The sequence below is a fragment of the Rana temporaria genome, chromosome 5 (genome assembly GCF_905171775.1).
Source record: "Rana temporaria chromosome 5, aRanTem1.1, whole genome shotgun sequence".
Lineage (NCBI taxonomy): Eukaryota > Metazoa > Chordata > Amphibia > Anura > Ranidae > Rana > Rana temporaria.
In genome coordinates this window covers 399,756,931-399,774,590 of record NC_053493.1, presented here as the reverse complement: position 1 = coordinate 399,774,590, position 17,660 = coordinate 399,756,931, and the positions used below count along the sequence as shown (strand labels likewise).

General features: G+C 46.6%; 1 protein-coding gene across 2 annotated transcripts in view; it reads left to right on the top strand.

The window, feature by feature from the left end:
• Positions 1 to 17,660, top strand: part of OC90 (otoconin 90) — a 124,088-nt gene that overhangs the window by 25,378 nt on the left and 81,050 nt on the right. Inside the window, exons 4-7 of one of the 2 annotated variants that reach the window (XM_040354979.1) lie at positions 3,703 to 3,759; positions 10,514 to 10,688; positions 13,903 to 14,015; positions 15,844 to 16,035. In XM_040354979.1, the coding sequence (XP_040210913.1) occupies positions 3,703 to 3,759; positions 10,514 to 10,688; positions 13,903 to 14,015; positions 15,844 to 16,035 (537 nt within the window). The remainder of the gene's footprint in view (positions 1 to 3,702; positions 3,760 to 10,513; positions 10,689 to 13,902; positions 14,016 to 15,843; positions 16,036 to 17,660) is intronic. The other variant, XM_040354980.1, reaches the window with a different exon arrangement.

Sequence of the window (17,660 nt, the reverse complement as noted above, 5' to 3'; positions counted from 1 at the left end):
GGAAAATTTTCACGTTCGTCCGATCGAATAATATCCGGATGATCGGCTCTGGAAAGTAGTGTACACATGATCCTAAAATCGCACGATTCTTCCTCGAACGATCGTTTTAGTCTGATAATCGGATCGTGTGTGCGGGCCATTAGAGGTGGGAAAAAAAAGCCGAATGCCCTTACAAGTGGAGTTTTGGACTCCCAGCTTGCATGAGGCCTTTACACCCTGTTTCGGACTGAACGCAGCGTTGAAATCGCACTACTTCAGCACGATTTCAAAGCCGCAGATCAGTGCGATTTTATGTGCAGCTTGCCAACATCAGTGCAACTTCATGCACAGATATCTATGCGAGTCGCACACGAAATCGCCAAAAATAGTGCAGGAACCATTTTCAAACCGGTGCACGTAACTGATTTGAACGGTTCAATAGGCATAAATAGGGTGCGACTTGTCAATGCAGCCACTTCCGGACCGCCCACTGTATATATACGTCGGCTGTTTGAAGATGGATATCTCTGTTTTGGTAGCAGCTGCTGCCATAACCCATAATGTTAGTCTCTGTGGCGGATTCGCCGCAAGATCACCGTTATCAGCAGCAGGAGAGGCCCCCAAGTCCCATAGCTCTCCCGTGCCCTCCACTGCTCACTGGAGCCGTCGGTAGCGGCGGAGGTGATCGGGTTCATTCACGTTGCTGGGTATGGAGACGAGTGAGGGGAAGATGGCCCCCACCCGTCTCTATACCATAGCAGGGCGGAAGCGATGTCAAAACGTCACCTCCGCCCATAGCTCTTAACCGGTTAAGACCCGGACCATTATGCAGGTTAAGGACATTGCCGCTTTCTTGGGATTCGGCACTGCGTCGCATTAACTGACAATTGCGCAGTCTTGCGACGTGGCTCCCAAACAAAAATGGTGTCCTTTTTTTCCAACAAATACAGATTTCTTTTGGTGGTATTTGATCATCTCTGCGGTTTTCATTTTTTGCGCAATAATCAAAAAAAACAGCGACAATTTTGAAAAAAATGCAATATTTTTTTACTTTTTGCTATAATAAATATCCCCAAAAAAGATATAAAAAAATAATATTTGTTTTCCTCAGTTTAAGCCGATACGTATTCTTCTACATATTTCTGGCCAAAAAAATCGCAATAAGCACTTATAGATTGGTTTGCGCAAAATTTATAGCGTTTACAAAATAGGGGATAGTTTTATGGCATTTTTATTAATTTTTTTTTTTTACTAGTAATGGCGGCGATCAGCGATTTTTTTCGTGACTGCGACATTATGGCGGACACAACGGACACTTTTGACACATTTTTGGGACCATTGTCATTTTCACAGCAAAAAATGCTATAAAAATGCACTGTTTACTGTGAAAATTACTATGGCAGTGAAGGCGTTAACCACAAGGGGGCGCTGTAGGAGTTAAGTGTGCCCGTGTGTGTGATTCTTACTGTAGGGCGGCGGGGCTGGACGTGTGATGTCAGTGATCGTTGTTCCCTATATCAGGGAACAGAAGATCACTGATATTGCCACAGAGAAGAACGGGGAAGGTTTGTTTACACACACCTCTCCCCGTTCATCAGCTCCTGTGACCGATCGCGGGACACCGGCGGCGATTGGGTCCGCGGGTCCCGTGGGCACAGTCACGGAGCTTCGGACCGGGTCGCGAGCGCGCCACCGGCGGCGCACTCGCGACCCATGGCTGGGCTCTTAAAAAGGACGTATATATACGTCCATGTGCCCAGCCGTGACATTCTGTCGACGTATATATTCGTGCGGCGGTTCCTAAGGGTCATTTTTTTTGTAATTTTTTTCAAATGACAATATTTTTTCTTTTTTTATTGCATTTTAGTCTAAATATGAGATGTGAGGTCCTTTTGACCCCAGCTCTCATATTTAAGAGGACCTGTCATGCTTTTTTCTATTACAAGGGATGTTTACATTCATTGTAATAGGAATAAAAGTGACACCATTTTCTTTTTAAAACAATGTAAATATAAATAAAATAAAGTAAAATAAATAAGAAAAAAAAATGTTTTTAAATCGCCCCGTCCCGCCAAGCTCGCGCGCAGAAGCAAAAGCATACATGAGCAGCGCCCACATATGAAAACGGTGTTCAAACCACACATGTGAGGTATCACCACAATCGTTAGAGTGAGAGCAATAATTCTAGCCCTAGACCTCCTCTGTAACTTAAAACATGCAACCTGTAGAATTTTTAAATAGTTGCTTATGGAGATTTTTAAGGGCAAAAGTTTGTCGCCATTCCACGACCGGGCGGAATTTCGAAGCGTCACATGTTGGGTATCAATTTACTTGGCGTAACATTATCTTTCACGATATAAAAAAAATGTTGGCAAATTTTACTGTGGTCTTATTTTTTTATTTAAAAAAGTGTATTTTTTTCCCCAAAAAAGTGCGCTTGTATGACCGTTACGCAAATACGGTGTGACAAAAAGTATTGCAATGACCGCCATTTTATTCTCTAGGTTGTTAGAAAAAAAAATTATAATGTTTGGGGGCTCTAAGTAATTTTCTTGCAAAAATGTTTTTTTAATTTGTAAACAACACATCTGAAAAAGAGGCTCCGTCCTTAACCACTTAAGGACCGCCTCCTGCACATATACTTCGGCAGAATGGCATGGCTGGGCACATGTACATACAGGTACGTCCTGTACTAGTACCCAGCCGTGGGTCGCGGGTGCGCGCCAGCGACCCGGTCCGAAGCTCTGTGACCGGGACCGCGGGACTCGCGGACCCGATCGCTGCTGGAGTCCCGCGATCGGTCCCCGGAGCTGAAGAAGGGGGAGAGCCGTGTGTAAACGGCTTCCCCGTTCTTCAGCATCGATCGTGTCATCCCTTAAATAGGGGGACATAATCAATGACGTCACACCTACAGCCACACCCCCCTACAGTTGTAAACACACTTGAGGTCACACATAACCCCATCAGCGCCCCCTTGTGGTTAACTCCCAAACTGCAATTGTCATTTTCACAATAAACAATGCATTTTAAATGCGTTTTTTGCTGTGAAAATGACAATGGTCCCAAAAATGTGTCAAAATTGTCCGAAGTGTCCGCCATAATGTCGCAGTCACAAAAAAAATCGCTGATCGCCGCCATTAGTAGTAAAAAAAATAATCATTTATAAAAATGCAATAAAAATATCCCCTATTTTGTAAACGCTATAAATTTTGCGCAAACCAACCGATAAACGCTTATTGCGATTTTTTTTACCAAAAATAGGTAGAAGAATACGTATCGGCCTAAACTGAGGAAAAAATGTATTTGTTTATATATTTTCGGGGAATATTTATTACAGCAAAAAGTAAAAAATATTGCATTTTTTTTTTAAATTGTCGCTCTATTTTTGTTTATAGCGTAAAAAAATAAAAACCGCAGAGGTGATCAAATACCACCAAAAGAAAGCTCTATTTGTGGGGAAAAAAGGACGCCAATTTTGTTTGGGAGCCACGCCGCACGACCGCGCAATTGTCAGTTAAAGCGACGCAGTGCCGAATCGCAAAAAGGGGCCTGGTCTTTTAGCTGCATTTTGGTCCGGGTCTTAAGTGGTTAAAATCGCATTATAAGCGGCGCTGGTGTGAACGGGGGCTTTATTACTGTTGCTGCATATGGTCAGGTTATGTATTGATGCAGACTTGTAAAATTACTGAAAGATCCACTTTAATTTTGCTTGTTTTGTTTCAGATAACTTCACATTCGATGGCGTGTTCAAGAACATAGAAAGTGTGACATCATTTCTGGGTAAGTTATAACAATACCAAATGAAATCCAATTCCATCTTCAATGAAAACATCTTCCCTCTCCAGGGAAATTATATTACAATGCAAGTGTTTTCATTAAAGGGTAACTCCACTTTCGTAGGGAAAAAAAAGAAAATATTTTTATTTTATTTATATAGCATATATAATCACTACACAAGCCATACTGTAATTGAATGTTATTAACAACTTGACCTCCGGAAAGGTTTACCTCCCTTTATGACCAGGCCATTTTTGCGATACGGCACTGCATCATTTTAACTGACAATTGCGCGGTCGTGCGATGCTGTACCCAAATAAAATTGAAGTCCCTTTTTACCCACAAATAGAGGCCCGGATTCAGATACAATAGTGTATCTCTCGGCGGGCGTAACGTATCTCAGATACGTTACGCCGCCGTAAATTAGGGCGCAAGTTCCGTATTCAGAAAGAACTTGCGCCCTAAGTTACGGCGGCGTAACGTATGTGGTCCGGCGTAAGCCCGCCTAATTCGAATGTAGATGATGTGGGCGTGTTTTATTTAAATTAATGGTGACCCCGCGTATTTGACGTTTTTTACGAATGGCGCATGCGCCGTCCGTGAACGTTTCCAAGTGCGCATGCTCCAAATTACGCCGCAAACTGTCAATGCTTTCGACGTGAACGTAATTTACGTACAGCCGTATTTGCGAACGACTTACGCAAACGACGTAAAATTTTCAAAATTCGACGCGGGGACGAAGTCCATTCTTAACATAGGATACGCCTCATATAGCAGGGGTAACTTTACGCCGGAAAAAGCCAAACGTAAACGACGTAAAAAAATGCGTCGGGCGGACGTACGTTTCTGAATCGGCGTATCTACCTAATTTGCATATTCCTCGCGTAAATCTACGGAAGCGCCACCTAGCAGCCAGCGTAAATATGCAGCCTAAGATACGACGGTGTGGGACACTTACGCCGGTCGGATCTTAGGGAAATCTATGCGTAACTGATTCTCTGAATCAGGCGCATAGATACGACCCCGCACACTCAGAGTTACGACGGCGTATCTGGAGATACGCCGTCGTAACTGCTCTCTAAATCCGGGCCAGAGTTTTCTTTTGGTGGTATTTGATCACTTCTGCGTTTTTATATTTTTTTTGCGCTATAAACAAATAAAGGCCAACAATTAAAAAAATATATATATATTTCTTACTTTTTGTTAATAAATACATCCAATACAAAAAAAAATTAAATATAATTTCTTCATCAATTTAGGCCAATATTTGTTCTGCTACATATTTTTGGTAACAAAAAAAAAAAAAAAAATTCCAATAAGTGTATATTGATTTATTTTTGCCAAAAATTATAACAAATACAAACTATGGTATATACACTGGAATTTGTATTTATTTTTTATACTAGTGATGGCGGCAATCAGCGACTTTTAACGGGACGGAAATATTGCAGCAAACAATCGGACACTAACTGACACTTTGTGGGAACCAGTGACACCAATACAGCGATCAGTGCTAAAAAATATGTGCTAATGACACTGGCTGGGAACAGGGCCGTCTTTAAGGCAGGGCAAAAGGGGAAGCTGCCCTGGGCCCTGTCTTTGTTGTGGGGCCCAAAGCAGCTGCCTCATACTTGCCAACTATCCCAGTTTAAATTCCCTTGTCCCTTGAAGTTTTAGTCATGTGCTGTGTCCTCATATCTCAGTGTGAAGTGCTGCTACTAATGCTGCCCAGCTTTGTCCTGTTGTTGTGTACGGATGACTCACCTGCAGACCCTGGCCCAGATTCTCAAAGAAACGCCTATCTTTAGGCGGGCGTAGCGTATCTCAGATACACTACGCCGCCGTAACTTAGAGCGGCTTGTCCAGTATTCAGAAACAACTTGCGCTCTATGTTACAGCGGCGTAGTGTATCTGACACGGCGTAAGCCCGCCTAATTCAAACTAGGCTGGTAGGGGGCGTGTTGTATGTAAATGTTTCGTGACCCCACGTAAATGACGCTCTTATCGAACGGCGCATGGGCGCGCATGCTCAGTATCACGTCGAATTTTCAAAGTAAATTACGCCCGCTCAATGCTTAGGCGACGTGAACGTAACCTACGTCCAGCCCCATTCACGGACGACTTACGCAAACAACGTAAAATACGACGCTGTTCGGACGTTTCCGACGTCCATACCTAACATGATTTACCCCTGCTTTATGAGGGGTAACTTTACGCCGGTCCGACGCCTTACGTAAACAACGTATATTGATACGCCGGGCGCACGTACGTTCGTGAATCGGCGTATCTAGCTAATTTGCATATTCTACGCGGAAATATACGGAAGCGCCCCTAGCGGCCAGCGTAAATATGCACCCTAAGATATGACGGCGTAAGAGACTTACACCGCTCGTATCTAGGCAACTGTGAGGCGTATCTGATTCTATGAATCAGGCGCAGAGATGCAACGCCTCAGACTTAGGGCTCTTTCACACGGAGCGGACCATTTCTGGGTCCGCTCCGTGTGTCTCCGTCGGCTCAGCGTGAATCCCCGCTGAGCTTTCGGCGGATAGGGCGGTCCCCGCACACAGTGCAGGGACCGCCCTGTCTCAGCTCCGCTCTGCCCTATGGGGAACCGGATGCAGACGGACCGTCTGTCCGTCTGCATCAGTTCCGTTCCGCCGGACGGAAGAAAAATAGGGTTTTCTTCCGTCCGAAAACCGGATCCCGACGGACGCGGACGCTAGCGGATGCTCCATCCGCTAACGGACGCGATCCCATAGGGATGTATTACAAGTCCGTTAACGGACTTGTAATAACGGACAGGTGGAGCGGACATCTGAAAGGGGCCTTAGAGTTACGACGGCGTATTTGGAGATACGCCGTCGTAACTCGTAACTCCTTTGTGAACCCGGGCCCCTGTGTTTACATGTAAATAACCGTCATTCATATGTAAATAGCTGAGGCAGACGGCATTCATATGTAAATAAAGGCAGCATTCATATGTATATCATGCCCCTCTGAAGTGAAATGATGATGTAACCTCTAGCAAGTAAGCAGTATAAGACCCCTTTCACACTGAGGAGTTTTTCATGCGATTTAGCGCAAAAATACCACCTGAAAAACTCCTGCCCTGCAGTCTCAGTGTGAAAGCCCGAGTACTTTCACACTGAGGCGATGCGCTGGCGGGACCGCTCCAAAAGTCCTGCCAGCAGCATCTTTGGAGCGGTGAGAGGAGCGGTGTGTTGAAAACAATGGGACAGAGGCGCATTGCCGGTGGTATTAACCCTTTTTCGGCAGCTAGCGGGGGTTAAAACCGCACAGATAGCGGCCGAATACCGCCGCAATTCCACCGGGATAGCGTAGCTATACCGCCACCGCACCTCCCACCCCGGTGTGAAAGGGGCCTTAATGTACAGTAATCTCTAGCAACCAATCAACAAGAAGAAATCATGTGCTGTAACCTCTAGCAACTAATCAGTGAGCCGTAATGTGTGCTGTAACCTCTAGCAACCAGTCAGTAAGTGGTAATGATATGATGTAACCTCTAGCAACCAATCGCAATCGCTGCCTGGTCTGATACATTAAACTGATTTTAAGTCTAGCTGATATTTATTGTATGTGTCAGAGCAGGTGGAGAGAAAAATTGCATGGGGGGGGGCCCAAGAATTTTTTTGCCCAGGGTCCAATCAACATTAAAGACGGCCCTGGCTGGGAAGGAGTTAATATCAGGGGTGATCAAAGGGTTAACTGTATTCCTAGCCAGTGTTTATGGTGTACTAAGGGGTTGATTTACTAAAGGCAAAGCTTAGTAAATGAGGTAAAGCTTTACTTTGCAAAGAATACCCAATCACATGCAAGGAAAATTAACCACTTACGGACCGATCGCCATCAAAATGTCACTTCCGCCCAGTGGCGTAGCGTGGGTTGTCAGTGCCTGGGGCGAGGCAAGTAATTTGCTCCAATCTGATCACATGATCCACTGTGTGAGACAGCAGTGGCTGTAAGGAGGAGGAGAGTGTGCTTGATAATGACTAGTAAAGCCTGGAGTGGTGACATTATGCATATGTTCCTATGTTCCATCTGTTGTTGGTGCTCCCTCCTCTACACACTTGTGACAGCGCCCCTCTAAATTTTGCGCCCGGGGCGGTGGCCCCCCTGGCACCCCCCACGCTACGCCACTGCTTCCTCCCATAGCTTTTAAAGGGAATTTTTTTTTTTTCAAACAGGTTTTTTACAGCATAGAAAGGGACAGATTGGACAGCACAAGCATTGTGCTGTTTAACCTACGCTAAGAGAACAGTATCTTTATTTTTTTTAGGGTTACAACCTCTTTAAGGCATGGGTACTCAACCTGTGGCCCTCCAGTTGTTGTGGAACTACAGGTCCCATGAGGCATTGCAAGTAGGGTTGTCATGATAATGATACAAGTATTGGTATCGGGATCGATACAAAGCATTTGCTCGGTACTCATACTCGTACAAATGCTCCTGATGCCTAATCCGATACTTGGGAGAGGCTGCGTTGTTGTGCGCAACTGGAGGTCAGAGGGCGGAGCGGAGAGCGAGTCCTCAAGCAGTGCAACTAGGTAAGCTGGCAGGGGTGCAGGGCGCAGCCGCATTTTCCATTAGGATTGGTGACCGGAGCCGTCACATTCAGTAACAGAAGTGACGTTCTGAAACAAGAAGATATATGGACAGCCGCACTCCAAAGAAAAACTTTTTTGTTGGATTTATTGATAAAATAGGATAAAAGCACTACAAGCCACAGCAAAAATAGGACACACAGCTGACGCGTTTCGCACTAATGCTTAGTGCTTAGTCATAAGAAGTGTGGTTCTGTGTCGCCGTCAGCGTTTGAACATCCCGACACCCGACTTTGTACACCTTGCACTCGGCCACAGTAAGCCAGCAGCGCATATCTTGTTACACCAAGTCCATATAGTTCGGGCTGAGTGTAACAAGATGTCCACTGCTGCTTACTGCGGCCGAGTGCAAGGTGTACCAAGATGGTCACCGCAGACAGAATAGCATTGCAAAATAAATCCTTTCCTCATGTCATTTAATGCTGCATTTCAGTGCCCATAAGTGCCATCTATCAATTGCCAGCCATCAGTGCCAGTCACCTGTTAGTGCCACCTACCAGTGCCCATAAGTCAGTGCCATCTATCAGTGCCAGCCATCAGTTAGTGCCACCTATCAGTGCCCATCAGTCAGTGCCACCTATCAGCAGGGCTGGACTGGGTAAAAAATTTGGTCCCGGACTTCATCCAGACTGGCCCACTTTGACAGGTCTCTCCCATGGCGGCCGGACAAACCCCCCTAGCCGGCCAACCCTGATCTCCAACCAAGCCCCTCCTCCCCCTTCACTAGCCATTAGCCGTTCTACTTAATTACATGATTCTCTGGCACCCCAATACGCCTCTATCCCCCCCATTAAAGCTCTGGCGCCTCTAACCCCCCCATGATGCTCTGGTCCCCCATCCGCCTCTATCCCCCCCATGATGCTCTGGTCCCCTATGCGCCTCTATCCCCCCCATGATGCTCTGGTCCCCCATGCGCCTCTATCCTGCCCCCATAATGCTCTGGTCCCCCATGCACCTCTATCCCCCATGATGCTCTGGTCCCCCATGCACCTCTATCCCCCATGATGCTCTGGTCCCCCGCAGTGCTCACCTCCTCTCTCTGGCTAGTTAACTTTAGCGTGACTGAATACAGACATGCTCCTCAAGAGTCGCACTGAGAAGCTCATCATATGATCCGGAAGGATGGCGGCCACACACAGCTGTGACATAAGCTTCGTCTGCACTCGTTCTCTTTCTCTTTCCTTCCCCCGCTCTCCAACCTGTCTGCTGCCGCGGAGAAAGCTTATGTCACAGCTGTGTGCGGCCGCCATCCTTCCTGATCGTATGATGAGCTTCTCAGTGCGAGTCCCGAGGAGCATATCTGTATTCAGTCACGCTGAAGTTATCTAGTCAGGGAGAGGAGGTGAACGCTGCGGGGAGGGAGAGGAGGTGAATGCTGCGGGGAGGGAGAGGAGGTGAATGCTGCGGGGAGGGAGAGGAGGTGAACGCTGCGGGGAGGGAGAGAAGGTGAGCGCTGCGAAGAAGGAGAGACAGAGGAGCGGAGGGGGTGGCGGTCCGCTGTCACTGAAGCCAGCCCACTGAGCCATCGGCCCACCAGGAAACTCCCTGCAGTCCCGATGGCCAGTCCATCCCTGCCTATCAGTGCCCATCAGTCAGTGCCAGCCATCATTGCCTTTCACATGACATAAAAAAACGATAATCGGTATCTGCAAGTACTTGAAAAAAGTATCGGTACTCGTACTCGGTCTTAAAAAAGTGGTATCGGGACAACCCTAATTGCAAGGCTGCCAGTTACAAGCATGACTCCCAAAGGCAGAGGCATGATGGGACTTGTATTTCCGCATTAGCTGGAGGGCCACAGGTTGAGCACCCATGCTTTAAGGAGTCAAGACAGCAGTCTTGCTGTGAAAGCAATCAATATATGTAGGTGGAGCGGGACAAAGAGGGGTGGGGATAGGGGGAGTTCTAAAGCCCAGCAGACATGGCTTACAACACTGGTTGGGATTTCAGGTACTACTCAACTCAAACAGGAGGTTAGGCGCACACTGAATTTCTCGCGGATCATCAAATCATTTTCTATATTTGCACTGTGGAATAAAACATAACAAAAGAAGAGTGTATTACAGAGATGTATTGAATTTATATATTTTTTTTGCCTGTTATGCCCTTTATACTGTGTTTTTGTTTTGATAGACTGCCTGGGTTCTCAGTTCACCTGGCTGCAAGTTATATTCACCAATTTCCCATCTCTGCTAAACTTTGTGAGCAAACTGAAGTGTGTGACCGGTCTGTGCCCCAGGGACCTGGAGGACTACGGCTGTGCCTGCAGATATGAGCTGGAGGGTCTTCCTGTAGACACGGTGGACAGGTGACGCATGCAAAACGCACAAAATAATATAATAATGGTTGCATTTTTTATAAAAAGGAATAGTGCACTCCCAATAGTCCTTAACTGATTGTTAGGGACATTAAGACTAGGTCCACACATATGCGGGCCGGGGAACTTGTGTCAATCGCACATGTTCCCAGACCTGCAGGCAAAAGGGGCTGCTCTTTTGCAGATGCGAGGGGGAGCCGTTAATTCTTAATGCATCCACATTCATCGGAAAAGGTGGTGCATTTTGAGGTGTGTGAATCCAAGCTACCATATTTTAAAAAAAAGGGTCAGGGACTTTCTTCCTCTGTTTCCTGCAGGTACAGCCCAGCCTAGCCTATTGACTAATTAAGAAAACCCTCAAGGCTTACCTCCCCTCCTATTGCTGATGGCAATGGTGGGGGAGGAAAGGAAGGGTAGGTGCTTCTGGGGAGGTAAAAACATAAATTATATTAAAGAGATATTAAAGGTTTGCAATTTTTTCTTTTTTAAATAACAAACATGTCATACTTGCCTTCCACTGTGCAGCTCCTTTTGCACAGAGTGGCCCCAAACAGCGTTTTCTGGGGTCCCTCGGTGGCTCTCTCGGAAGCTCTCTCGGCTTCTTCCCACCTCAAATAACCCCCTCTGGGAAGCGCTCTCCCAAGGGGGTTACTTTGCGGGCACGCTCCTGTGTCCAGAATTCGGCGTCCATAGCCACCGAATGCAGGACTCGGCCCTTGCGTCATTGGATTTGATTGACAGTGGCATGAGCCAATGGCTGGGCTGCTATTAAACTATCCAATGAAGAGCCGAGAAGCCCAGGCAAGAGAGCATTCTCGATGTGGGACATTACAGGGATCAGATAAGTAGAATGGGGGGCTGGGGGGTCGGTAATCATCAGATTTTTTTTACCTTAATGCATAAGCTGCATTAAGGTGAAACAAACATGAACCTTTACAATCCCTTTAAGTTTTATATATCCATTGCTGATATAGGAGTAATAAAGAGTGAAGCCCGTCATAAAATAGTAGCATTTTGTTTGATTTTCATTTTCAGAACATTTGTTCGATTTTCTAATCATTGGGGGTCAAATGGACATTTGTTTTCAACGGCAGAGATAAGAAAATTTGAAGAAGCAAGATGGAAAATTTGTCTTAAATTAACAAAATTCCAACAGTGAATATGATTTTTGTTTGGAAAAGTCCATTAGATCCAAAACCAAATGTTAAAGCCCAACTCTGGGAAATGTATCCCTTGTAGGGGGGCTGCACCCACACTGCAAAGGTTAATTGCTCTTTTAGGTTAGAGGGACTTGTTAAAAAAATATTTACTCACCTAATCCTCTACTTCTCCCGGTAGCTAGACCGATCCCTGTGGTGTCTTCCCCCCTGCACTCCAGTGGTCTAAGGTCTCCTCATTGGCCTACCCTTACATAGGCTATCCCCTCTTCAATCTGCCATGAAAGCTGCAACCAGACTTAACCACCTTACCAACTGCTCAGTATCCGCTACCCCCTCTCTGCCAATCCCTCCCTTGGCTTCCGCTTGCTCAACGAATAAAGTTCAAAATACAAACAACAATCTGCAAAGGCATCCACAACTCGGCCCCCAACTACATTATTAACCTCATCTCAAAATGCTAACCAAGCTGTTCTCTTTGCTCCTCCCAAAACCTCCTGCTCTCTAGCTCCCTCATCACCTCCTCCCATGCTCGCCAAACTGTTCTTTTTGCTTCTCCCAAGACCTCCTGCTCTCTAGATCCTCATCACCTCCTTCCATGCTCGCCAAACTGTTCTTTATGCTTCTCCCAAGAGCTCCTGCCCTCTAGATCCTCATCATTCCCTCCCATGCTCGCCAAACTGTTCTTTATGCTTCTCCCAAGACCTTCTGCCCTCTAGATCCTCATCATTCCCTCTCATGCTTGCCAAACTGTTCTTTTTGCTCCTCCCAAGAAATCCTGCTTTCTAGCTCCCTCAGCACCTCCTCCCATGGTCACCAAGCTATTCTCTTTGCTGCTTCCAAGACCTCCTGCTCTCTAACTACCTGGTCACCTCCTACCACGCTCACCAAACCATTATTTTGGCTTCTCCCAAGCGCTCCTGCTCTCTAGCTCACTCAACAACTCCTCCCATGCTCACCAAGCCATACCTTTTGCTGCTCCCAATGCCTCCTGCTCTCTAACTACCTGGTCACCTTCTCCCATGCTCACCAAACAATTATTTTGGCTTCTTCCAAGCGCTCCTGCTCTCTAGCTTCCTCAACACCTCCTCCCATGCTCACCAAGCCATTCCCTTTGCTGCTCCCAAGACCTCCTGCTCTCTAACTACCTGGTCACCTTCTCCTATGCTCGCCAAACCATTATTTTGGCTTTTCCCAAGCGCTCCTGCCTTCTAGTTCACTCATAACCTCCTCCCATGCTCACAAAGCCATTCCCTTTGCTGCTGCCAAGGCCTCCTGCTCTCTAACTACCTGTCACCTCCTCCCATGCTCACCAAACCATTATTATGGCTTCTCCCAAGTGCTCCTGCTCTCTAGCTCCCTCAACACCTTCTCCCATGCTCACCAAGCCATTCCCTTTGCTGCTCCCAAGACCTCCTGCTCTCTAACTACCTGGTCACCTTCTCCTATGCTCGCCAAACCATTATTTTGGCATTTCCCAAGCGCTCCTGCCTTCTAGTTCACTCAACACCTCCTCCCATGCTCACCAAGCCATTCCCTTTGCTGCTCCCAAGGCCTCCTGCCCTCTAACTACCTGGTCACCTTCTCCTATGCTCGCCAAACCATTATTTTGGCTTTTCCCAAGCGCTCCTGCTCTCTAGCTCCCTCAACACCCCCTCCCATGCTCACCAAGCTATTCTCTTTGCTGCTCCCAAGGCCTCCTGCCCTCTAACTACCTCGTCACCTCCTCCCATGCTCGCCAAACCATTATTTTGTTTCTCCCAAGCGCTCCTGCTCTCTAGCTCTCTCTTGACCTCTTTGCTCCTCCCAAGACTTCCTGCTCTCTAGTTTCCTCATCCCATTCCAGCCTCTCCCATCATGTATACCCCAATCTGTCCGACTATTTCCTACTCTATCTACCTTCAGGCAATCTCTGAAACTCTTCTCTTCAGAGAGGCCTATCCTGCCTCTAACTAATACAACTATATATTTATATATAATAGGTCCACCTTAATGTTACCATTGACCTCACAATATACTCATTCACTGCTATATTTTTTTTTTAACAGCTGTTGCTTTCAGCACCGTAAATGTTATGAAGAAGCGCTTGAGATGGACTGTGTTTGGGACCCAGCTAAAGTTTCATCTGACATCAGCTGCCTCTCAAAGAACCTCACTTGTGGTAAGGGAGAAGATATAACACTTATTAAATGTCGGACATCTCTTGAGAACACCCTCCCACTGATCCTGATTTCATTGTGTTGCCATGCCTTTCAGTTGCTTTGTCAAAGCCTTCATCACAAAGCTTATAGATGGTCGAGGGGTTCAGATCTTACAAAATTGACCATAGCAACAGTAAAATAAGAAGGATTAAAAGTGAAAAGTACTAGCAAAGTTTTCCTGGTCCTCGGCTTCTGTGCAGAGTCCAATTTATTCCAAATATGTTTGATCTGATAGAGCAATGATGGCGAACCTTGGCACCCCAGATGTTTTGGAACTACATTTCCCATGATGCTCAGCTATACTGCAGAGTGCAAGAGCATCATGGGAAATGTAGTTCCAAAACATCTGCGGTGCCAAGGTTCGCCACCACTGTGATAGAGTCACTGGCTTTCTTTTATAAATTACTCTTCCAGTATAATTACTAGTTTTTATGAAAAACAAGGTCTCCCGAGTTGCAGATGCAACCATCAATTCCTGGTCCCTGAGGAGGGAATTTACAGGAATGACCAATCAAAGGGTCTGAAGAGTTTTCTCAGTGTTTTAGCATAGTCCAGTCCACTCCCTCAATATCGTTTTTTCTAATTGTGTCAATAATTCCAGAAGACCATGTTTTGCAATCTGACAATCAACATGTTATTGAACAGAAGGAAATTATGATTTGATAGAGCTTAACTGCGATATAAATTAAATTACTGTAACACTTTTGACATTTTTAAAACATGCTAAACAACTAAAAATATTAAAAAGTCTGCTCACATTTAAAATATGCCCATAGCACTCTAAAAAACAGCGTCACATCATTAGTGTCAGTGGGAGGAATAGTCCCTCCATCATTGGTGTCAGTGGGAGGAATAGTGCTCCATCAATGGGAGAAATCGTGCCCCGTCATTGGTGTCAGTGGGAGGAATAGTGCACCATCGTTGGTGTAAATGGCAGGAACTATGCCCCATTGTTAATGTCAGTGGGAGTAATAGTGCTCCAAGGGCTGAATAAAAGCAAGCAATGGGCCACATCTGGCCCCTGGGCCGCAGTTTGGAGACCCCTGCCCTAGGGTGACAACTCTGTTCCTTCATAAATACAGCACAGTGAGGAAGGGTTGCCACCCTAGGACAGGAAGTGAAAGGAATAGTGCCTCGTCATTGGTGTCAGTGGGAGGAATAGTGCCCCTTTATTGATGTTGTGGGAGGTAAAATGCCCTAGCATTAGTATCAGTGGGAGGATTAGTGACCCATCATTGGTATCAGTGTGGGGAATAGTACCCCATGTTTGGTGTCAGTGGGAGGAATAGTGCCCCACCATGGTGTAAGTGGCAGTAACTGTGAACCTTTGGTAATGTGAATGGGAGGAATAGTGCCCAAGGGCCAGATGAAAGCAAGCAAAGGCCACATCTGGCTCCTGGGCCACAGTTTGGAGACCCTTGCCCTAGGGTGACAACTCGGTTCCTCCATACATACAACACAGTGAGGAAGGGTTGTCACCCTAGGGCAGGAGGTGTGTTTTTGGCAGGATTACCAGGTTAAAATAAAGGGAGAAAACTGAAAAAAAAAGAAAACGAATGCAGCCGTCACATCTACGGGCTGGTAAGCTGCAATATATTCCATTTCTGATCTTGGGTTTAGATATGCTCTAAATTTAAACTTTAAAAATGCATACTTAGTAATCAGTCCCTGCTATACTGCTTTGATCATGACCTTTGTGCCCGGGACGTGCCCGGTCAGTGTAGAGGGCAGAGATATTGTATATGCTCATTGTACACATAATTACGCTCTTTAATTCCGGCTATAAAGCAGGACAGATGGCAGAAAGCGGATCTATAAAAGGGGGTCTTGTCTCCTCTCTACCCCCACCAGAGCCTGGCCCTGAATGTGAGAAAGTGCTGTGCCGCTGCGACAAAGCCGCCATTGAGTGTTTTGTGAACACGCACATTAACTCTTCGGTGAAGGGGATGGATATCACGTTCTGCTCGGATCCCGTTACAGGTAATAAGTGATACAATGCTAATCTCTGAGACCAGGCGACATTCCTCAACTGCAGGTGGCCCCTCCGGCCAGAGGCGCTACGCTGCCCTCTTTTGGTGAAATAAGTTACTGTTGCCACAAATCCCAAAAATGTGTTATGACTTCTTTAAGTGTTTGTTGAGAAAAATTTCCTTTTTTAGGTGAACTGCACATACATTGCAGGGATTTTATATGACTTTTTTGTAGTTTTATACTTTTTTCTCTTTTCTCAAGAAATATATCTTTGCTTTACCATGTCATTTCTGAAACCATCTAAGTAACTGACGTTCTTCTATATTTAATTTTTTTTCATATATATTTGCACATGATGGGCCAGATTCAGATAGATCCGCGCATTGTTACGGTGGCGCAGCGTATCATATTTACGCTATGCCGCCGTAAGTCAGAGAGGCAAGTGCTGTATTCACAAAGCACTTGCCTCCTAAGTTACGGTGGCGTAAATGGGCCCGTGTAAGCGCGCGTAATTCAAATGAGGATGAGGGGGCGTGTTTTATGTTAATTATTGGTGACCCGACGTGATTGACGTTTTTCCCGAACAGCGCATGCGCCGTCCGTGGAATTTCCCAGTGTGCATTGCTCCAAAGTACGCCGCAAGGACGTCATTGGTCTCGACGTGAACGTAAATTACGTCCGGCCCCATTAACGGACGAGTTACGCAAACAACGTAAAATTTTCACATTTCGACGCGGGAACGACGGCCATACTTAACATTGGCTACGCCACCTAGGGGGCAGGTTTATCTTTATGCGGCGTATCTCTTATGGAAACGGCGTATCTTTACTGCGACGGGCAAGCGTACGTTCGTGAATCGGCGTATCTAGTAATTTACATATTCTACGCCAAAATCAACGGAAGCGCCACCTAGCGGCCAGCGGAAAAATTGCACCCTACGATACGACGGCGCAGGTCGTCGTATCTTAGCTAGGTTTAAGTGTATCTCAGTTTGAGCATACACTTAAACTTACGACGGGCTTAGATTCCGAGTTACGTCGGCGTATCTACTGATACGCCGGCGTAACTCTTTGTGAATCCGGCCCGATGAGTTTCCAGGTTTGTGACATCTTTTGTAAAAGTGTAATATATGCATCAACATTACCCCCTTGCTGTATGCATCATATGCAACCATGGTGGCGGAGGTCGCTGTGCTGAGAGCGCACTCGCTATGCACCCCAGCATACTGGCTGAGCTGTGTCTGGTTATGGTGAGGGGCTGGCAAGCAGGGCCGCCATCAGGGGGGTACAGGCAGTACACCTCTAAGGGGCCCGGTGGTCCCCAGGTGCCCGGATGGCATCTACCTCCTTTTTTTTTTTTTCGTCAGCACCCAACCCCCCCCCCCCCCCGACCTCTAAGGGGCCCGGTGGTTCCCAGGGCCCCGGATGGCATTCCCCTTTTTTATTTCATTTTTTTTTGTTCCTCAGCACCCAAAGCCCCCCCCCCCCCCCCGACCGTAATGTTCTCAATTCGCGGTGCCCCCCCACCCTGCTTCTCAACTTGCGACACTCCCCCCCCCTTCTCAATTTGCAGCACCCCCCCCGGTTCTCTGCTCCAGGGGACCCATACCTGAAGCTGTGTAAGGGGCCCCAAAA